This window comes from Xenopus laevis, chromosome 6S (genome assembly GCF_017654675.1).
Source record: "Xenopus laevis strain J_2021 chromosome 6S, Xenopus_laevis_v10.1, whole genome shotgun sequence".
NCBI classification, from domain to species: domain Eukaryota; kingdom Metazoa; phylum Chordata; class Amphibia; order Anura; family Pipidae; genus Xenopus; species Xenopus laevis.
In genome coordinates this window covers 19,013,342-19,037,790 of record NC_054382.1, presented here as the reverse complement: position 1 = coordinate 19,037,790, position 24,449 = coordinate 19,013,342, and the positions used below count along the sequence as shown (strand labels likewise).

The following is a 24,449-nucleotide window of genomic DNA, read 5'->3' as shown; positions in this document are numbered from 1 at the left end:
CTGGAATGTTGGAAGATATGGGCTTTTAGAAACACAAACAGTTGGAAATTATTGCATTAGACTCCTGTTTCCTAACCCTATTGAGATGTTGTTAAACTACAACTCCCACTATGCTTTATAGGGGTTATCTGTGGATGTATTTTAGAAATTGTAGTCTAGCAACATCTGGGGTCCCAAGGTTACAAAGGGTTACAAAATTAGACACACCTAAATCTTTTGTTAAAATGCAGCTCTCAGTGCCTCCATCTGACACTGAGGATTGTTTATCAACACTGGGCAAATTTGCCCATGGGCAGTAACCCACGGCAACCGATCAAATTGCTGCATTCATTGTTTTACTTGCAGCTGGCTTTAAAAAGCTAATAACTTATTGGTTGCTAAAGGTAACTGCCCATGGGCAAATTTGCCCAGTGTTGATAAATAAGCCCCACTGTGTTAGCAAGATGTTGGGAGCTGCTGTAGTTCAGCAGCAGTGGAAAGTCGAAGAACACCAATATAAAATGCTGCTGTCCCCAATTGTCACTGTTTCAATATTTGGGAGGATAATATCATTTAATGAATCAATGAATGAAGAATGCAATTAGTTTTGAGGCCCACCCCATAAAATAACACTTCTATAATGACCTAGGAAAAATATTAATATTGTGCAATTAAATTTCAGTATATGGTAAACATAAAGTTTGCCCACAGACATATTTAAAATTTTAATCGAAGTCTCAATAGTGATATAAACACGGGGATGCTGCTGAAATAACATTGTGTGCAGTATTAAGTACACACCACCAGCATTAGCAAGCGAATGAGATAAACTACCAAATCCGAGCATGGATCGTCAGCTTTTCACTCTAGCATCCAGAAACTGATTGTAAAAACATTATTATGAATCAATATTGCAATGATTAAGAAAGGGACGGGCAGCCTGGGACCTTACAGAACTACTGATGCCAACAGATAGTCAACAGATAGTAGTAGTTCAGCAACATCTTCCCCATCCCAGCCAATGCCTACTCCAAAGCTAAAATATTTCCGCTCACCTTTATATCCAATATGAAACCACCAGAGGCCTAGACTTCACCTGTGTCTCATATCCTCCCTTGCCTGACAATGCCGCCACTAAATCATAAAGCGCGATGGTTAATATTCCAAACATTCCCAGTCCTTGATACAAAGTCAGACATGATGGAAGTTGCAGGGATGTAAGCAGTGCAGCGGGGAGATTAATATTCCCTAATATCCCCTCAGGGCTCATTACCAGCTCCTCATTATCATTATCTGGTAAAATTACAGCCTTGAGCTACGGCGCCGGATTAAACTCACGCACAATGTGCAAATAATGTCATTTTACAGGAAAAACCCACATAAAGCCTCAGTCATGTTTGAACTTTAGCAACAGCATCAAGAATGAATATCTGCCTAATGCTCTCGTTATTCTTAGAGCATCCAGTCATGAGAATGGGCCCACTCCTTTCCTATACCAGTTCCCACTTATGATTTATAGTTTTACCACCTACCTTACCATGTCTGGCAGACTGCATTCTGGGAAATCTCCTTCACGGTGGTTACGGTCCTATTGCTCCTCTGGGAAAGATTTTTTTGTAACATTCCTGAATATTATAAATCGATGAAATCATTTCACTGGTATCTTTATAGATTTAGTATCATTTACTCCCTCCTTCAGGCATAGGCCACATGTGGGTGATGAACCCTGGAATTAAAGGAAAACAATACCCCCAAAATGAATACTTGAGCAACAGATAGTTTGCCTTGAACCACCATTTTGTGATGGTTTTGTGTGCTGCCTCAGAGATCACCTGACCAGAAATACTGCAGCTCTAACTGTAACAGGAAGAAGTGTTGAAGCAGAAGACAGAACTCTTTCTGTTAATTGGCTCATGTGACCTAACAAGAATGGTTTGTTTGTGTGCACCGTGAATCATTCGATCCCAGGGGACAGCACTTTTTTTTTTTTTATGGGCAGCATGATGCCTGTGGGCTTAATTGTTAATAGACTGGGAGACATACTGGATACTGGGCAGGCAGAAGACTATACAGCTGTTCTCCCACCCACCTATACCTCAGGTGTTTTGAGATGTGGGGGAGGGAGGAATGAGCCCAGGCCTAGGGGCACGACATACTGAGATCTATCCCTGGAAAATGTGTGTTTCCACATAATAATGAGGCCCGGATTTGTGGCAAGGCCACAAAGGCCCAGGCCTAGGGCGGCAAATTTCAGGGGCTGCATGGCACCAAACCGCATACTAAGAGGCAAAAGGGAGCCACAGCTCCTCAGTGAATCGGCACATCACTCGCACAGGGGGGGGGGGGTGCGTCAAACCTGGTGGGCACTAGGACCTGGCGGCTTCGGGCACCAGACGAGGAAATCTGGCTCTGAAATAATCTTTTGCACCAGTCAGTGACAGAACCCCCAGTGGGGCAGGGGGAACAACTGCACCTCAGCACACACCCCCATGATTCCATATGTTAGAGCCACTAGTAATTTAAGGCAGCCAGTGGGGGTAATTTCAGGTCATTTTGTGCAGGCTCCTGAGCTACTTAAAATTTCAAATGCCAAAATCATCCCTTGTGCCATTCCCTTAAAAAGACTTTGGCACTTAAAGTGCTTTGCTTATTTAATGCTTCTGGTTAGTGGTTCTGACCCACCCCCAGTCCACCCAAGGGCCCTCCAGACTGATTTGGATCATTATATTATTGTATTATATGGTGGTGTTTTAGACATAACTGGTGCAGTAAGAGTCAGGAAAACACTGATTTCAATTGAAATAATATTTGTATGTAATTTAAAACAAGTTGCTTAGAATTACATTTTCTTTTGTAAGACAAATATCCCCTTTAATTCAATGTGCCTCAGGCTTCCCCCCTGTAGCTGCTCCCATGGTGGGACATACAACTCATGGTGGGATATACAACTCATGGTGGGACATACAACTCATGGTGGGATATACAACTCATGGTGGGATATAAAGCTCATGGTGGGACATACAACTCATGGTGGGATATACAACTCATGGTGGGATATACAACTCATGGTGGGATATACAGCTCATGGTGGGATATAGAGCTCATGGTGGGATATACAGCTCATGGTGGGATATACAGCTCATGGTGGGATATACAGCTCATGGTGGGATATACAGCTGGAAGGTCTCTGTGGCGGTGCAGCCTGCACTCCCATGTAATATTCCAAGCACTTAGCCTGATCCCCTGTGCAAGTTTTCACACGTTGATGAAAGTCTCTTGTCTGTTTATTAACTCTCAGGGACTTTAAACCTCCTCCCATTTCTCACACTCGTCCCTGGGACGGCAGGGGGGAAATATTTTGTAAATACCTGATGAATAGGTGTTTGGCTCTGATCACTAACTACAGCTAAATAATAAATAAAAGAACTGGAAAGGAGTAGAAAGGTGTTTCCTTTCAATAAAAGGTGCATTTTACTCACCAGTTAGTTACAGTTAATGCAGGGCCTTTACAGTGGTGTCCCTGTGTGGTGGCTTTTTGGTGCATTCCACTGCACTCCCTGCCCTACATACCCATAGAGCAGAATGAGGGTTTCAAACTTCTAATCCCCATTTAAAATACAGAACGGGGTACATTATTTCCTCTCTTGCTAGTTGGGGGTACAGTATTGAATATAAAACACATGGCAGGTTGCAACTAACTTTGGCTGTGAGACAATGCTGGGAAGTTTAGGAACATCTGTTGCATTGTGGACATGTTTTCTTGGGACAGTACTTGGACATGTTTTCTTGGGACATGTTTCTTGGGACAGTACTTGGACATGTTTTCTTGGGACAGTACTTGGACATGTTTTCTTGGAGCAATACGTGGACATGTTTTCTTGGGACAGTACTTGGACATGTTTTCTTGGGACAGTACTTGGACATGTTTTCTTGGGACAGTACTTGGACATGTTTTCTTGGGACAGTACTTGGACATGTTTTCTTGGGACAGTACTTGGACATGTTTTCTTGGGACAGTACTTGGACATGTTTTCTTGGGACAGTACTTGGACAAGTTTTCTTAGGACAGTACTTGGACATGTTTTCTTAGGACAGTACTTGGACATGTTTTCTTAGGACAGTACTTGGACATGTTTTCTTAGGACAGTACTTGGACATGTTTTCTTAGGACAGTACTTGGACATGTTTTCTTGGGACAGTACTTGGACATGTTTTCTTGGGACAGTACTTGGACATGTTTTCTTGGGACAGTATTTGGACATGTTTTCTTGGGACAGTACTTGGACATGTTTTCTTGGGACAGTACTTGGACATGTTTTCTTAGGACAGTACTTGGACATGTTTTCTTGGGACAGTACTTGGACATGTTTTCTTGGGACAGTACTTGGACATGTTTTCTTGGGACAGTATTTGGACATGTTTTCTTGGGACAGTACTTGGACATGTTTTCTTGGGACAGTACTTGGACAAGTTTTCTTAGGACAGTACTTGGACAAGTTTTCTTAGGACAGTACTTGGACATGTTTTCTTAGGACAGTACTTGGACATGTTTTCTTAGGACAGTACTTGGACATGTTTTCTTGGGACAGTACTTGGACATGTTTTCTTGGGACAGTCCTTGGGCATGTTTTATTGGGACAGCACTTGGACATGTTTTCCTGCGACAGTACTTGAACATGTTTTATTGAGACAGTACTTGGACATGGAATGGTGACTTAGAACAGTGGTTTGGGGGGGATTAGCCTGAAGCATAGTTGGGGTAAGATTTGGGAAGAATGGTGTATCTTAAAACCCTGTGTGAAGTGCTGTTATGGTTCAACTTCTTAAAGACCTTTTACTCAATGGCTGAACGAGCAGTTTTTTCATATACCTGTAAATTTTGTTAGGAGACAATGTTGCCCTGACTAAGCCCAGGCCCAAGTGCATCTTCTGGCATCATTTAAAATGCATAGATGATTCTTCAATCAAGATCCTGTGTGCATTTTCTCCTTCCCTCGCCTCTCTAATTGCTTCATAGCAGGTCTTCCTGCCAGAGTAAGAGAACTCTCTACAGCTCTAAATGGTAATATTGGCGATGCAAATAATTCAGCACACTCGAGAGTTTGTACTGTACATGTATGATGAACAAATATTAACCTTATTTGGTCACATATCTCCTGTAAAATAGAGAGATTAATAGAAAATGGGGTGATGTAGTGATCTGGGGCCCACCTCATTCCACTCCCATAGCGGTGTCTTTCTCGGAGACGCATATGCTTTTACCTTGCTGCCGCTCCATGGACAGGGACTCATGTGAATGATAAACAATTTTACTGATTTACGATTTATTAATTAAGGAAAATAATATTATTATTGTGTTACCTCAAGATCATTATAAAGGTACAGTATGTGAATCAGTATGGACATGTTCATATCCATAAGTGGAACTGCTGCATGTGTAAGTGCTGACTACTTTATTAAGGCAGATTTTATTGCCTATGAAATGATATATGGACAGCACCCTAAGAGCCTATCATTACTGAAACATGGGGCTGATTTTAAGCCCTACTATTTGGCAAGGCTTTTTTTTTTTAAAACCCCCAAGAGTTTTGTTACTCCAAGACGAAGTGTCGGCACAACAGACTAATGATTGTATGGAGGGCTATAAACTGTCTGAACAGGGCCTTGCAACAAAGCATTTTCCCCTTACAATGCAGAGGTGCCGGCTGCTTCTATGTGTTAATTAGCCAGAGGAAGCAACCGCTGTAAACATAATTACTTCGTAGGATGAAGGCTGGAACAGATGCTGATATTTTTTACTTTTTTTTCAAATTTGTTGTTTTTTTTTTACAAATGTATAACTGCAATTGAATTCTATGATATATGAAGGAAAATACTTCAAACTAGGGATGCACCAAATCCAGGATTTTGTTCGGGATTCGGCCATGATTCTGCCTTTTTCAGCAGGATTCGGACGAATTCAAGTGCCTTTCCGAAACAAATCCAAATCCTTAAAATCACGTGACTTCATCACGCAAACAAAGAAGTTAAATTTTTTTTTAACCATGCAGGTTCTCGTTAACCCTCCCTAGCCCTAATTTGCATATGCAAATTAAGGTCCAAATCCAGTTCGGGATTCGCCCAAATCCCAAAATAGGGGATTCAGTGCATCCTTAGTTCAAACACCTAACTGATTAAAGGCACATATCATATTCTGCATTCCAGTGCGTATCCTAGTGCCCCATAACTCTGTACCCACAGGGAAGGATATAGACAATAATATGGACAAATTCATTTTTCTGGGACTTAAAAAGCTGTGGGCCTTTGTCTGGGACCCTATTATCATATCCAACAAACACCCATCCATAGTGTCCCTGGCAAGAAATTATTTTTTGCATTCCAGTGTCCTACTGAGATAATATCTTCATAGTGTCATTATACATGCTCCTCACGTTGGACTCCACTAAGATAATAAGGGGCCACCCATGTCTCCCTGGAACCCAAATGTCAAATAAAACAGTCCCATAAAAAAGGGTTCCTATACCTATATGCACACTGGTGCTTGCAAGGGCCCCATGGTTAATTCCTGCCTGGCTAGGGCTCCATTTATAGGTGCTCAGGTTAGGAGTATCTGTGCCTTATTATAACACTTGCACCCTAGAGTGTGCTATTCATACTCAATACACACTGTTCCCCATGTCTGTGTAAATTTCCTTGCTCCAGTTTTCTCCCATACTCAAAAACATATTGTGTATTGGCTCCTGATAAACCTGACCCTAAAATGTGTGAATTTGAAAGCATAAGCTTGGTACACATGGTAAGATCCACTTTATAGTGATGGGAGGACAACTGTTATTATTATCCTTTAGGGCAGAGACACACGCTGCTATTTCAGGAGATTAGTCGCCCATCGACAAATCGCTTCTTCTTCGAGCGACGGATCTCCCCGAACTGCCTTCCTGCCGGCGATTTACATTCTAGCCAGTGGGAAGGCAGTTCGGGAATATTAGTCCCCGAAGAAGAGGCGATTTGTCGCCTGGCGACTAATCTCCCCTAATCTCCAAGCACTGGCTCTCGGATTGCTTCGGCTTTCCAAAGTCGACCAAAGTTTCCTCGTGAGGCAACTTCGGAAAACGAAGCATTCCAAGTGCCATCCCACCGACGGGAAGGCAGTTTGTGGAGATTAGTCACCCAAAGAAGATGCGATTTGTCGCTGGGCGACTTATCTCCCGAAATAGCAGCTTGCGTCTCTGCCCTTATATAGCAGACACAGGATAATAGAATCTGCCCTGTTTTTGGCCAAATACCATCCAGACAAGACCCTCCAAGGGCTGATAAGCTGTTGAGTTGGTCTGGGGAGCAGCCTTTATTAGAGCAGCTCTATCCAGCTTTAGATTGCAAGTTCTTCTGTAGCAGTGTATAATATATAATCACTGTAAAGCGGTGTAGAGTATATTAATGCTATAAAAATACAGTTGTCCTACTATTTTTGATAGCCGCTTTGTTACAAAAGTTCGCAGGGGTGTATTACTGTGTGTGTAAATGCTTCTCTGCGTTTCCAGAACAGATGAGCGACAGAGGGCAGAATTTTGCTGCAGAACAAGATATGCCAATGTGTTCATCGTTTATGTATGACCGTTTCCCTTTAATTATTTGTCTTTGTAATTGCTCGGTGATATTATTCTGAATAATTCCTCTGATTTGCAGTTGTCCTGTGGGCTAATAATCTAATAATAAAATCAAGTGAGGAAGCTGAGAATGAGTTAAGAGATATTCGATGCTGGTTGTGCTCCGGGTGCTCCTTTTCCACACCACAGTCCTGCTCTAAAAGGGCCAGCCCAAAACATTCTTTCTCTTTTTTTCCCCCTCTTTGAACATAATCTGCCTGTGTGTAAGCCCTTCCCACCAAACTCTCTGCCCCTGCACCTGGAGCAAAGGAATCCAGTGCTCATTTGGAGAAAGAGACGCTCTTGCTGCTGCTCTGGGTTCCACAATGGAATGCAGCTTCCAGCTCTGATAAATCCATTTTCTTTTTAACTCTGGGAGGTAACTGCTGCTTCTGCTTCTGTGTGTGTATGAGGATGCCTCAGGGGTCGTAATGCAGACAGAAATTAGGGATCATGGAAAAGGCTCTATGTAAGTTATGCTTTCTTTCTCTTGTTGGGGGTCAATTGAGCTATACTGTACCTGCTTTAGGTGAACTACAAATCTCAGCACCCTAAGGGTGCCAGGGTGGGTGCCGTCATGTGTAGTCCAACTGTAGAACGGTACCAGGGACCCTCCTTGATGTTGCATAAACTTGATTTACCACCATTCTTCATCCTCCATCCCTTTCTATGTTGTTATTGTACCTGGTCATTTGTTCTATTTCGCTGTATGCGGAACAAAGAAATCCCTGTGTTATGAGCTAATGTGCCAGATAATCAATTACGTGCTTCCTGTCTCTCCTTAGACTCGCCAGGGAGACCTTTAAATATTAACCAAACCTGGGAACGTTTGTGTGCACAATGCTCCCTTCCCTGCTATAGATCCCTCTTCCCACGCCTGTTGAGCCATGCACCACCTGATAGGGGAGTTGTTTGGAGAGAATAGAACTTCCCCAGGGAGCTGCGCAACTGTAACACTGCACTTCTCCTCTGGTATTTGCAATCAGCCTGCTTCCATGAGTTTATTTTACTTCTGCCTTCACGTCTTAACTGGGAAATGATGAGATTCCTCGGGGCAGGCTGAAAGGGAAATGGATAGAGTTAACCTTCTCACAACTGAAAGAGATCTCGGTGTTTCTGATTCCAGGAACATACAAGACAGAGCCTTCCTCAAAGTGTACAATAAAGACCCTGCGCACGCATTTAACCACACTCGCGGGACGCTCAATGGAGACGTAAGGGTAAGTACCCCCTGTTTCACTTATAGCTCATTGTGAATTGTAGAAATGCAATTTAAAATAATTGATATTCTTATGTAAACTGTAGTAGCCAACCTGCAGCTTTGCCATGATTTGTGTTGCTGCCAATCCCATCATCTTCAGACAGATATGTCAGGCCAGCAGGAAAAACTGACTGTGAAACGCGTTGATGATAATTGTATATCTCCGATGATATTGTGATGCTGAACGTGTTTATAGTTCATAAATACTTAAGCATGTTGTGTGCACATCATACGCTTTCGGTTATGTCGCTGTCAGTCTTTTGGGACATTTCTGTGCTTCCATGTTTTTAAAGCTATTGGGGCTTATTAAGTGTGGACAGGGACGAAAGGCGTTCAGAATTGTGCTTATAAAGCCCATTTACTTGCACCCTTGCCCAGATTAATGCTACTGCTCTCTGCACCTTGCCCCGGTTGAAAATCCTGAACAAAGCGCAGTGGGAGGAGCCAGTAGGTTCAAAGGAGTGTTTACTTACTGGCCATACATGAGACAAAATCAGCAGGTCATTGGCCAGTGTATGCGGTCCTTCAACTTGCTTCCCCGATTGATATCTGGCCGAAAATCTGCCAGATATCGATCTGGCAGGCTTAAAATTCATTAATGCGGTCTTCAATCCCAATCCTCAAAACACTCACAGTGGGCATATGGATGCAAGATCTGCTCATTTGGAAGCCTCCCCAAGCTAGCCCATCTGCCTATGTATGGCCACCGTAAGTCCAGGTGTCTCTTCCATCTTTCATCTGTCCATACGCCTGCCTTGACAGAAGATGCCCATGTATTGCTCATGTTTAGCCTCTACAGTATGGACCAAAGTAAAAATGTATCACCTTTTTAACAGGTGGCTTTCATTTCTAAGGAAGAATGCACATACAATGTACAATGTGTATTTAAAGGATAAAATAAGTAATTTGTACATCCAAGGCACCTCAAATGACAACTTCCCAACCTTTCCACACTCCCAAAGATTGTGATGTCCTTAAAGGGATTCTGTCATCGGAAAATATGTTTTTTTCAAACCGCACCAGTTAATAGTGCTACTCCAGCAGACTTCTGCACTGAAATCCATTTCTCAAAAGAGCAAACAGATTTTTTTATATTCAATTTTGAAATCTGACATGGGGCTAGACATTTTGTCAATTTCCCAGCTGCCCCTGGTCATGTGACTTGTGCCTGCACTTTAGGAGAGAATTGCTTTCTGGCAGGCTGCTGTTTTTCCTTCTCAATGTAACTGAATGTGTCTCAGTGGGACATGGGTTTTTACTATTGAGTGTTGTTCTTAGATCTACCAGGCAGCTGTTATCTTATGTTAGGGAGCTGTTATCTGGTTACCTTCCCATTGTTCTTTTGTTTGGCTGCTGGGGGGGGAAAGGGAGGGGGTGATATCACTCCAACTTGCAGTACAGCAGTAAAGAGTGATTGAAGTTTATCAGAGCACAAGTCACATGACTTGGCGCAGCTGGGAAATTGACAATATGTCTAGCCCCATGTCAGATTTCAAAATTGAATATAAAAAAATTTGTTTGCTCTTTTGAGAAATGGATTTCAGTGCAGAATTCTGCTGGAGTAGCACTATTAACTGATTCATTTTGAAAAAAAAATTTTTCCCATGACAGTATCCCTTTAACTTTGTAGCTGATTGCCAAATAGGCGCATGATCGCTGGAAGCCAGTTTGGTCCTGGCCTGCTGTGTGCATGCTTCTGGTGGGGCCAGGCTATACAAACTCAGACATGGTGGCTACCAACCTGCCTTTTCTCTGCAGATTCAGCTAAGTGGAGCCATCTTCAGGAGTGATAATGGAGTGGTGGATATCTTACACTTATTTAATTCCTGTTTCTATGACATCATCAAATGATAGTGATTTACCTATAGCCTCAGTGTGTTGTCATATAGAGCAAAAAAATAACTGACCACTTAAGTTTATGGACAGGTTTATTGTTACATTTTATATAGTATGAATTTATTTTCATTGTGTTAATAAGGGTAAATCCCATAGGTTAAGTTATTGTGGGCACCGTATTGGATTGCGCCCATCTATGACCTTTCTGAGTCGCCAAAACGTTGCAACAGGTTTCAGTCTGTATTGTTCTTTCTAGTGCAGCAATTACTCCATTTACACAGGCGATATTTTGCTTGGATTTACATGTACTGTGTCCTGTTCCTTTTCCAGAGAGAGAATTGCAGAGTTGTGTATAGCGAGTGAGAAGCGATTATACCCCTTCTTCTGAATCCACAGCTGCTCCGAGACAATTCAGCAATAATCACTTTCAGAATGAACTTTTGTTGTACTTGCAGCTCATTAAGACTCAATTGTGACAGACAGTTCTGTGGAACAAATATAACATTAACTTGTTTTGCCCAGAATACCAAAGTAACATTTGCAGATGGGCTTGTATAGTTACATAAGGGCATACAATATCCTTCCCCAATTTGTAATGTGTGTCAGTTCTCCCCAAAATACAGGAACACAATAACTTGGATTTGTCTATGGAAGACATTGGGAGTCACTATACGTGTGGTACACTCTCCACCTTATCACCATCAATGGAGAGTGTACGAGGGGGCACATACAGTATGGCCACCTTCCTATTGATCCGATAGTTCATGCACAGAGCATGAATGAAGGGAACAGCAGAAAGTAAGCAGGAACTGACCTCAGCTTCACTTCTTCGTGAGCAACATAAACTGCCAACATAGGGCATCAAATTTTTTTTTAAAATCTTTCCAATTACACCATCAATTGTACATGGATATTGATCAGGATCAGAGAACCACCATACACATATCGCTTCTTCAGACATTATAAAATATTATTGGTATGTTTACAGAACCCCAAATTAGTGGAAGCCTTGACCACGCAAAAGTCCAAATTGGGAGAAATTTAAGTTTCGTTAACTATAGCCTTGAATATACCTGGAGACCTTCTGCCTTTTAGTTTTTTATTTGCCTTTAAGCTGTTTATTTGATAACTATGCCCTTAGTTACTTCATACAGACCACTTTCATGGGATGTGCCCAGACAGCAGAGGTCCCTTGTCATCCAAAAAAGACCTTTCCATTGTTGCCAGTGATACACGCAACACATAATGTACAAGTTTGACGGAATCTGTTTATATAGGCCCTTTTCAAGGCAAGACATTTATATTCTGCCCATGATGGATTCATTTTTATCATTGATATGACTGGGATCCCCCTAAATTCCAACAAACAAACAGCTAGTGTGGGTTAGAGCCATAAGCCATGGTCCCACCTACACTGTGGGTGGAGTGGTATTGCTAAATGCAATGAATCTGTTTACACATTCCATATAAAGGTTCTGCCACAGCTCTGTATCAAAGGAGCTGCAAAAAAATCATGGGGGACTTTGATCAAAGTGTGTGAGATAAAATCCAAAGCTAGGAGGGAGTCTAAAGACATGCTACATAGCTCATTTATCTGACCATAAGGTTTTGGATAGCGGGAGGAAACCCACGCAAACATGAGGAGAACATTTACATAAATTTCTTGGAGATATAGCGATAGTGGGAACTGAAGTGAGAAATCCCAGCAATGATCATCCATAATACAACTAAACTTCTCTGTAGAGTCTGTACAGATCACAGATCCCTGCCTCAGCTATCTGTTATGTAGCCATGAATGCTGGGAAATGGAATTCCCAGAAGCTGAAGGATAAGAGGGCATTTGTATATATTTATTTTATAGAGGCAACTCTTGACATCTCTTTCAGATTTTGGAGAATGGAAGGGCAACGTTTCTGATATAAACATTATGAAGTAGCCAAACTGTACTGGATGCTTCATAATTCTTTTTCACTACATTTGTATTATTGTTGTTTCATACTTTTTGAGCTATAAATGGAATAGTGTGCTTCCTCAAACTACTGCAAACAGCTAAACCATGTTGGACACCAGCAGTAAACTGGCGATTTTTGACTCATGCTGGAATCATCCAGTCTCAGATGTTCACAGAGGAAGCGAAATCTGTCAGGGACTCACAGCATGAGCATGTTGCTTGTAGCCAGAAAAAATGTTAGGTTGAGAAATTCACAACTATGTTTATATATATATATATATATACACACACACAACTGTCAGAATAAATGTAAGGTGGATTATTTTATATCTACATGGCGGGCACCCCCAGGCCTCTGACGTCTTTCGTTTTCATCATCGGGACCGGAGAAATGGTGATTGGCGCATGGGAAATTTAAAAAACTATTTTATCTCCTGAGCATCCCCAGTATTTCTGAAGCAATGTGGGTTTGGATGGGCAGCGTGCCGCCCCCTAAAGTCCTGCCACCCTAGGCCCGGCCCTTGGTGGCCTTTCCATAAATCCAGGCCTGTTTATATCCCCTTTAAGCCATGTTTAGAAGTTTGAGGAAGTATATATGCCTTTAAGAGTATTAATGCTTTTTAAAGAACAGGTGTATGGATTAATCATTCCCATGCTATTGGTAATCGACTGTCCTGTATCATAAGCCTATTAGTTAGTGTTGAGCAATCCATCCTTCTCAGGTTCTATTTATTACAGCTGTATTTCATTTGCTTTAAAGGGCAGAATTGTTTGTCTGTCTTGATTTTCCTCCTAGAACGATGATCCTGTCTCTGCCTCAGAACATCAATCAAACATCAAATTTGTCTTGTTGCCTGTTTTTATTTACTTTGCAGTAAAGGTGACTGTAATGCTCCTGTCCTAGGGTGCATTCTTGTCCCGCTGGAACTGTCAAACAAGTTGTTCCACCTCCTATGGCCTGGGACTGGTGGGACACTTGGGTGGCCAAAACAAGCACTTTTCACCAAGCGCATTCATGTGACGACTTTATAATGTAAGACAAAGTTTTGCTTTGGCATATTGTGGCATGTTGTCTTGTTGTCTATATTTTAGGCCCCCCATGAACCACCAATTACTGCAACGTTAATATAGGAGTTGTACTCTACACTCATTCCTTTGGCCATTCACTCCTTTTAATGCTTTACTGTACGGCACACTTTGGCATTGCCACACATGCTACACTTTTTGCCTTTTGTCATGTTTTTATTCACTCTGCACTCCTATGTGTCAAAGCTTTGTATCGATTAGCAATAATTTATTGGCCAACGAGGTCCATCCAGACACCACCCTTAATGATGCTTATAGGAAAAAGAAGAAAAAGTAATACATTTTCTCCAGGTCTAGTAACCAGCAGAAACCAATCAGAATACTACCAGCAGACCAATAAATACTTCCTATTAGTTGGTTTCTCTTGAACTGGAGTATATAATATGTCTCTTATTACATTATCCTATTTGTGCTTTGGCACAAAATCATAGCAACAGACAGAACAGGCTGTGTAGGTATATTATGTTTAACGTAAGGGTTGTATCAGGATATCCCATAAGATCTTATTACTGACCTTGTGCCAAAAGTTTTAGTCATCGAAGTTATAATAAAGTAAGCTGCTATCTGTAAATAAATGCTGGAAAGTCCCGGTATCTCCAAAAATGCAGGAAAAATAACATTTAAGGAGAGCTTTTAAAGAATCAGTTATGGTTTGCAGCAGGACAAATAAATCTTTCTATAATTGATTAGAAATGTGGATAAGTGTTTAATCTATAGTGCCATGTTGTGTTTGATACCCTTACACATCATCAGCTCCTTGCTGCCACTGTCCCATGTCCATACCTTCCAGCATTCTGGAAACGCAAAGAGGAACCGCACCACATTTCTGTAGTTTTTATGTTTTATTACAGTTTTACTAATGAAGGCAAATTGCCCTTTAAGCTGTGAGTCTAACTTCTCCAAAGAGACAAAACTGTTACAAATGTATCTTAAGTATCTATTCTGGGCTTTCTGTCAAGAGCCACTTAAATCAGAAACATTGTATTTTTTTTGGCTGTTCCGTGCATAGAAATGGGGACTTTCCAGTACAGGCGCGGGACTGCGGGTTGTGTTGTCAAAAGAGGGACTGTGCCGCTCAAAATGGGACAGTTGGGAGTATGGTTGCCACCTGGCCGGTATTTTACCGGCCTGGCTGGTAAAAAGGATGGTTTATCCCAATGTAATTAATCGGGAAAAAGGATAAATATTTAGGAAGGCCAGTATTTTTTTCCACAAAAAGGTGGCAGCCCTAGTTGGGAGGTATGTGTGTCTATGACTTGTAGCTTGCATAACGTTCATGTCTTCTCACAAGTGACCCAGTAAAATGCCGTTTGGACTAAATGACTTCTGAGTAGACGAGGTGTATATATGATATCTACTTACCAACACACTACAAACACCCATGTCTAACAGCAAGCCCTTGTGTTTATCTTTTTTTCCGCTCATTCACTCCCTGTATCCAAATGATTACTAAATCATTCCCATATTCAACCCTTCATCTTACAAAACATAACCAAAATGATTACCCATGCCATTGTCATATCCCATAGGGACTGCTGTGATGTTGCGCTGTATTGAGCCCTCAACTGAGCCTAAGGGCATGCCTGCACTGAGGCAAGATGAGAACCTTCCAGTAGTGGTGCTCCCCTATGGTATCATGTGTGTATATATATATATATATATATATATATATATATATATATATATATATATATATATATATATATAGATAGATAGATAGATAGATTTTCATAACAGACAGCACCTCATGTCAGATAAGCCATTTTGTGGCTGCCCCTGTGCACGGAAATAATTAGTGTATAATCCAATCAAGAAAAACCAGCACCAAGGTACTTTAAATATGAAAAAAAGTTGTATTCAAAACATATTTATCACCGACGTTTCGGTCCCTATTGGGACCTTGAAAAAGGTCCCAATAGGGACCGAAACGTCAGTGATACATATGTTTTAAATACAACTTTTTTTCATATTTAAAGTCCCTTGGTGCGTTTCAGGGTTTACTATAATAAAAAGTTTACTATAGTTGTCAAATTATTCCCATTATATCATATTTTTCTTGTAGTGACACCATCTTTAACACACTTGTGATCCATAGCACACGTTTTTTTTTTTTTATATATATATATACTTTCATTCACTGCCATTGAAAAACAACATATTCTTACCCGGCAGTGCATTTCACACTGATTTCTGATACTGTTTTCTACATATTCTTTGCATCTCAGGCATGTGTAAAAAAGAAAATGCAAATGTTACCGTAAAATATCCACAACTATTCTACCCCATTAGTCTCTCGTTCCCTGTTTTTAATGCGAGGGTGAAAATGTTGCAGATGAAGACATTAGGTTTATGGTTTGAGCCGCTGGAAATGCAGAACTCTCTCTGTTCCTGCCCGATCATTTATGTCTCTATTAATTCTGAAACCAGCAGAGGCCCTTAATATGGAGGATTAGCTGTTAGCTGGTTTGATAGATAGGAAAGGTAAAGGTCAGTTTCCAGTGGGACTCCTTAAAGATTGTAATAACACTTCCCTGAATTAGCAGGTGAGGGGAATTGAACATGATCTTATAGTCAAGTGTAGGAGAGGGAGCACTAATGCTTTGAGCAAAGCAGCAAGTTATGGAAGAACTAACAGCAGAGAAAAATGATACAAACCATTTGGTATTTTCAATATATCTTTGAATATTTAGAATATTTATGGTAGTAACTTACTAAGTTTGGGATCTTAAGAGGAATTAATACACTCTGAATATTATTATAACTAATAATATTAAGACATATTCAGCAGTACGGTGCAATAGAATGGTTTATGCACCAAACATACAAATTAAATATAAATACTCAGAGATACAGTGGGTCCTTCTCAAAATAGCTAACAATTTAAAAAGGAGGGGGCATGAAATACAAATTGTTCTTGCAGACACGTAACACACATCTCAAACTACTGGAGGCTAAAAAGAAAATATTCTTTAAAATGTATGATAAAAGTAAGTCATGTGTGGACTAGAGCGTAACCCACAGTTCTGGCAGTTTCAGTAAGAGTAATTGGCCCCCACTGACAGTTTGGGTCACCATTGCCAAGCATCGAACTTTTTATTTCTGTGATTCAGTTGGGCTTACGAGAGACCCAAATTTGTGGAAAGGCAACAAAGGCTCAGGCCTAGAGCGGCAGACTTTTAGCCGCATCACAATGGGTTAGACATCACTGGGGACAAGCAGAAGATTTGCAAGTTCCTTAAATCTCCCATGCGCCAATCCCCATGCCCCAAATCCAACAAGATAAGACTTGCACGTACATATGAAGGGGAGGAGGGAAGGGGAAAGAAGGGCGACAAGTGATCCCGGCCACTATAAATCCAGCTCTGGCTTCCAATATCTAGCCCCTTTGTTGTTGGTATTATACGCTGCATAATGCAGGTTATTATTATGATTTATTCCTACTGTATCTCCCAGTTTATTTACCATGATCTCTTTGGGAGAATAAAAATTGGGGAAGCAGACTTTGCAACTGCTGGGAGCTTAGGCATATAGAGTGATGTGCACGTTGTATTGTTTGTTTGTGATGCGGCTCTTTATCCTGCACTGGAAGGGTGAGTTGTGCTAAATTTTGCAATCTCTTCTCAGTATCCGAACAATTCTGGGGACATTCTTGGGAACTGATAATAAAATAAATCCTAAACCTAAATAATTTAATAAAGTGTCTGCTTTGACCTCACTGTAAGAGATGTACTTCAGAGGGATTAATTCCATATTCCAACATAACACTCCTTTATCCAGAAAATCTTAAAAAAAAATATTATATGCAGTCCAGTTTCTCCCTGTAAAGGTATGGGAACTCTTACCCGGTAACCCTTTATCCAGAAAGCTCTGAATTACCAAAAGGTCATCTCCCATAGACTCAATTATAATAAAATAATCCAAATGTTTTTAAATAACTTCCTTTTTCTCTGTAATGATAATAAAACAGTACTTTGTTCTTGATCCCAACTAAGATATAATTAATCCTTATTGGAATCAAAACCAGCCTATTGGGTTTATTTAATGCTTACATGATTTTCCAGCAAACTTAAGGTATGAGGATCCAAATTTCAGAAAGATCCATTATCTGGAAAACCCCAGGTCCCGAGCATTCTGGATAACAGTTCCCATATCTGTACCAATATTTATAAATCGTATAGTCCAGCTATGCATTGTAATGTTGTTTTCAGAGTGTGGGTGTAGAGACAGCTGGGAGTTGACCTTTGTGTATTCAAACCTTCTCATTGCAATTGTTAAGCAACTCTTTTCAGTGTGGGACTTGCTGATATTTACTATGTAAGTGAACCGGCATGGGAACATCCACTGATACAAGGGTGTTCCTTTTTAGGAAAGATAATTCACCTTCAGAAGCAAATCAGAATTGAGATTGGAGAACTGTTACCACCTGGTTGATAGTCTATAAATTGATAATATTGTTGTTAACAGAGAAGACAACATATACAGGTATGGGACATGTTATCTAGAATGTTCAGGACCTAGAGTTTTCCCCATTAGGGGTCTTTCTGTAATTTAGCTCACCATACTTTGTCCTCTAAAAAATTATTTAAACATTATATTAACCCAAAAGGATTGTTTTGCCTTCAATAAGGATTAATCATATCTTAGTTTGGATCAAGTACAAGGTACTGTTTTATTATTACAGAGAAAAAGTAAATAACTTTTAAAGATGTAAATTATTTCATTAAAATGGAGTCTATGGGTGATGGCCTTCCAGTAATTTTGATATTGGGTTTTGCGGATATGAGATCCAGTAGGAAGACTGATATTTTATTTGCAGCAAAGCTGTCACAACTGTTCCTTGATCTGGGACCTCTCTTTATGGTACTGGTTTTAATTTCAGATATTGGGCTTTCTTTGAAAATTTCTGAGCCACGAAAAAGTGATCCTTCGGGCTGCTCTTCGCTGGCTTTCATTGTCATTGAAAGGTTATAATAACACGATATGTGTTGTATTTATAAACATGTGTCCTTGTTGGGGCTCCTGGCTGCAACAGTGAAACACGCACAGGGTGAGGAACACCTACTTTGTTGAGCCCAGGTTTAAATGCCTTGTGGCTCCGGCTGAAGTTGTAGTAGGAGAAAAAGCTGCAGGATTGTAGGGCTCAGTGAGCTGCAGTGTGGCTACATTAGATCTCACAAATGAGCTGAGACAACACTATGCTCACTTCATCCTTAGCTAATGTGCTGTCAGCTCGGCTCCAGGACTCCTGAGCTGGTATCTCTATATTCTGAAAGGTAAGGAAATCTTGTTTCCTTTCAGCAAGGGCAATTATTTCTTATTGTGCCGGCACAATCATGTCATGTACATACTAAATCAGCAAATGGGCACACAGCGGGTAGCTTCTGTCTGCCTAATATTCCCTTTCCTGCTGCTACTGCTGTATCCACAATTCTACGACAGAGAAGGTACATTGGTAAGGACCAAACCAGATGCACTTTAACCATTCGCAAGCACAACGGTGTACTAGTGCTCCCCATAGCAGGTACATGCTTGTTTGTTTCTTTTTAAACTTTTTTAAATTGAGAAATGTCTATCCAAAGTCAGAACATGGCATTATTATGATTGGTCCATGTGCACAAGCATGCTAAGGATGTCACACCTTGGCACAATTACCTGGGGCAACTATTTTGAAGTATTTGGCAGCCCTGTAAGGTTCCTATTTGTTTCCCAAATCACTTTACTCCACTGCATGTGCCAATGCTTCATTTGTATTCCTGTATTTCTCATGTCTCCTATGTCTTTCCAAACCTTCTTTTCCTGTTCTCTACCGTATGGGTTTTCTTGAATTCTGATTCAAGCCCTGTATTGGTTTATTCTGCTTTAAAAATAATTGTTATATGTATTTTTTTAATACTTCGGAAAGTGATCTCCGACAGCATAGAACTTATTATTTTTGGAATAGGAAATAATAGGGAACTAATTCGCTCAACTTTCTTTCATTTGCCATGTCTTGCACCAGGATTCTTTGCTTTGGGGTTATTTTCCAGACAGAACCTAGAAGCTTCCTTACAATGTTAAATATATATATATATATATATATATATATATATATATATATATATATATATATATATATATATATACACATGCAAAGGCTCGGGCACACACTGCAAGTACGAATACCGGGTGCTGAACAGAAAAATTGTATATCCACTCAAATATGCTGACGCACACCTGGTGTATATATATACATGTAATTCATACTGTACTGATCACTTACTGAAATGTAAAATGTACAAAAATGATGTTGGGTAGTGGGATATGTAGAAAGGAAAAACAATATAGCCAGAACGTTTCAGTAGTGTGATATTTTAAGGCCTCCTAACCTGAAATCTCTTCCATGGTCATTCATTTCTTTGAATTCCAATCATTTTGGAATGTGAAACCTTCCCAAATCAGGCTGTTATGAGACATTTTTCTTGCGTTGGGAGAGCACATGCTCCTGCGGGGGTTTCTAAGGAACAAAATCCCCCCCTCTCAGGCAGTGCCCTTCCCAATGCTGCATTCCATAATCCCGAAGCACAAAGGGCACTTTTATTCACTGGCTTATTATGCCTCGACCTAAGGGTTATGTTTTTCCAACTCCTTGTGTAATCACAAAAAACACTTACTTCCTTATGGCTACAGAACTTCAGAGGATAATGAAGAATGGAAAACAAAACAAAGCATTATCTTACACGTATTTATAACGCTTATTGTAACTTTAAAAGGCATTTTCTTAGCAGTTGGATTCATCTGTAGTCGACTCAGGGAGGGAGCAAGAGAAGGTATAAAGACAATGTAGGAGTACTGGACATAGCACAGCTTAATAACACATTTACGTGTATATATATATATATATATATATACTTCCTTCACCAAAGAAGCCGCACAGCACAGGACTTATTGCAAAATAGTGCGTTTATTAGAAAATCTAACGTTTCGGCTGCAACACCAGCCTTTGTCAAAGATACATGAATACAAACAAATTACCCTTAAATACCCAGGTTCTGGCGCGAAAACCCAACCTCCCTCCCTCAAATGACGTGTTCAAATACAGCCCCAGTGTCAAACAATATCAATGATCGTCAACAGTTCACAGTGGGTCATAATAAAGTTTACAGTGTATTCACATAGTTGCAAAGATCAGCAATTGGCAACAATCGTATCAAGTCGCAATTTCAGTAACAATCTAACAATCTGCTCCCCAACCGCTACTATTTAGCTGGTCAGCCCTGCCAATGGTAGCGCTTCAACCTATAGGAAAAATGATCACCTCGGTTAGTCAAGTGTCAAGCGAGGGCTTACCTCCTCCCTGTAGTGATCACCTCTACTAGTGCAGACACCTACACCTCCGTGATTACCATCACCATCAAAATCCTGGGCACCGTGTCGTGTAACAAGCGGCATTCCGAAGCGCACCCCCAGTGATTACCCGGCACCATGTAGGCGGTAATTATCTAAGCGTCGTGTGCGCGCGATCGTGCATGTACTCCCAAAGGCTGTCACCGTGTCTCTCCTGTCAAATCATTCAGTGTAGCGCCTGGCGGCGCACTCGTCGTGCATCACTCGAATCCATCCTTGTGGTAGGTCTATCCTAATAATCAAACATAACCATTCGTGATATGTAAGTCTGAGCCCTTCCTGGGCCATATCTAAATCAAAAAATACAAAAGAAAAAAGAATAAATCACTGTCAAACATTAAGATAATAAATGTACAAAAGATCATAAATAGTTAAAAAACCCTAAAACCTTCAAATTATAAGGTAAGAGCTCTGAGCCACCCACCGGAGGAACCCCCTTGAGAGAGCAAGGTGTACCTAAGTAACAGAGAGACTGGAGTATTCAACCCCAAATATTAAATTGCTCACATGCAAATCTTATTATGCTGTTTTTACCCGTCTATCAAATATAGCATTGTAATTATAGAAAAAATACACTAGAATCTCCAACCATTCTAACAATATGGGTATAATTATACCACCCTCGTAGGAATCTGCATAGAACTACGCCATTACCCCAACCCTCATATTAAAAACAATGACTACATTATTAGTGTTACAGTAGTTCTCTAGCGTAACTAGTACATTATATAAAATACTATCCAATTAATGTAGAAATGAATCAAAAAGACCAATAGCCTGTATTCACCCGATGTTCGCTAATTACTGAAACTGAGAGCATTGTAAGCCCCATTGCTAATTGAGTATTAATGACTTAGTTATCTCAACATATTACACTAAGCCCTCCTTAGTAGAAAGGCGCATAGGACACCATCTCATTCAGCCCTCCCGGGCTGATCGTGTTGAGTCTGTGTATCCATCTTAATTCGGCTTGCAACAAAAGTTTCTCACGATCCCCGCCTCTGATGGGTGCCGGAACATGATCAATGATCATGCACCTAAAACTCGCCAGGGTGTGTTTATACTTCAGAAAATGGGATGCCACAGGAGTCTCTGCCTTGCCCATCTCCAGTGCCTGTCTTATTGAACTTCTATGGTTGGCCATCCGATCTCTTAGGTTGGTGATGGTTTTCCCCACATAAAACAATCCACAGGGGCACTTGATAAAGTAGATTAAATATTACGATGTGCAGGTAAGTCTGTGTCTGATCTCAATCTTCTTCCCTGTATGTGGATGATTGAAGGAGGGCCCCACTATCAAGTGACTGCAGGTGATACATGAAGGACATCTATAGCATCCATTCTTCACCGTAGACAGCCACGTGCTTGTTCCCGTATTCTGATAGCAATGTGCTGGATCTGTTTTTACCAGGAGGTCCCGTAGATTTCGTCCTCTCTTGTATGAAATACGTGGTTTGCATCTAAAGATAGGGGGTAATGTCCGATCCCTCTCGAGGACAGACCAATGTGTATGTATTGCGTCCATCAGTGGTTTGTTGTCAGGAGTGAAGGTAGTCACATAAGTCAATCTCATATCCACCTCCTCATCGATCGCAGGAGGAGCACTCTCTAATAATTCCTCCTGAGTCCGCTCCAGTACTCTATCCTTACACTCAAGAAGCTCCCGTAGGTTGTAACCTCTTTGTATAAACCGTTCGATCATATCATCAAGTTGTTCAATAAGCATAGAGCGTTCAGTGTTATTCCTCACCATCCGGATCATTTGCGCATATGGAATGCTCTTCAATGTATGTGGTGGATGGCAAGAAGTGTGTAATAAGATCGTATTGCGGTCAGTCGGTTTTCTATAAGTAGTCGTTTGGAACCTCCCCTCCACAAGTTTTACTGTGAGATCCAAAAAGGAGACCTGATATTGATCAATGGAGGCAGTGAACCTAATGGTCGAGGTTAGCGAGTTTAGATCCTGTAGCATTAGTTCAAACTGTTGCTTGGTTCCTGTCCACACGAGGAACAAGTCATCGATGAATCGATATAGTCTATAGATGTATTTGCCATAGTGAGGCAATATCTTACTCTCCTCGTACCTCGCCATATAGAGGTTCGCAAAGGCCGGAGCCACATTCGACCCCATACTTGTACCACTGATCTGCAAAAAATATGACAGTTCGAACTTAAAGTAATTACAAGTGAGGCACAACCGAAGGAGATCCACTAGGAAATCCGTATGCGGACGTTTACTATCCGGAAATCCACATAGAAACTCATGAACAGTCTGAATACCCTCCTCAATTGGGATCACAGTATAAAGTGACGATACATCCATCGTGACAAGCCAGGACCCCGCCGGTACAGGGACTGCTCCCCGTATTTTTCTCAAAAAATCGCCTGTGTCCCTGATATAGGAAGAAGTGCTCATGACTATAGGTTGCAGAAAATGATCCACGTATCTTGCTAGTGGTTGTAATAGGGAGCCTCTCGCACTCACAATAGGGCGGCCAGGGGGTTTTTCACTGTCCTTGTGGATCTTGGGGAGAGTATATATTATAGGGCAAATAGGGTGTACACTTGTTAGGAAGTTCTTAGTACTTTCAGTGAGATACCCCATCATATAGCCCATATCGATAATTTTATCTATCCGAGCCTTAAATTTAATTGTAGGATCGCCCGGTAGTTGTAGATAGACGGTCTCGTCCCCCAACTGACGTAGAATTTCACCCCTATAGTCACTATAATTCTGCACCACCACTGCTCCCCCTTAGTCAGCGGGTCTAATTACAATATTAGTATTGTGTGAGAGGGATTGAATAGCATCTAGTTCAGCTTTCGTTACATTAGGACGTGTCACCCTTCCTGGGATTACTTTATGGGTCTCATCGACCAGAAGCCGAGTAAATGCCTCTATGGACTTAGGGGTGTTGACTGGTTCAAAGTTACTTTTTGTTTTAAAAGTTTCAATTTGCTGGCCCGGTACTCGAAAGTGTTCTTTCAGTTTCAGTGATCGCTGAAATCTATGAATGTCAGTCATCATATCTAATGGTTTACTGTAAAAGGAAGGAATAAACGACAAACCCTTTGTTAACAATTTGATTTCAGCTTCATTCAGTACCTGGGAGCTCAAGTTGAAGATCACTTTCTCGGAGGTTTCACCCCTCTTGTTGTTGATCTTGTGCTTAATCCCGCCCCTTCTTTTGTGCGGCCTTCCCTGTCGACCGCCTGGGGGCCCCGGTCTAAAAAAGGGGTTGAACCAAGAGGTGTAGATGAGGCCGTCTGAGACCCCATTCCTTCGCGTCCACTATTAGATGAGTAG

The 24,449-nt window shown here is 41.0% G+C and overlaps 1 protein-coding gene across 15 annotated transcripts in view; it reads left to right on the top strand.

The window, feature by feature from the left end:
* Positions 1-24,449, top strand: part of kiaa1217.S (KIAA1217 S homeolog) — a 261,072-nt gene that overhangs the window by 175,948 nt on the left and 60,675 nt on the right. For 14 of the 15 annotated variants that reach the window (XM_041567402.1, XM_018269086.2, XM_041567400.1 and 11 more), the window contains one exon: positions 8,752-8,845. In XM_041567402.1, the coding sequence (XP_041423336.1) occupies positions 8,752-8,845 (94 nt within the window). Of the gene's footprint in view, positions 1-7,790; positions 8,095-8,751; positions 8,846-24,449 lie in introns of those variants that run through there. The other variant, XM_041567412.1, reaches the window with a different exon arrangement.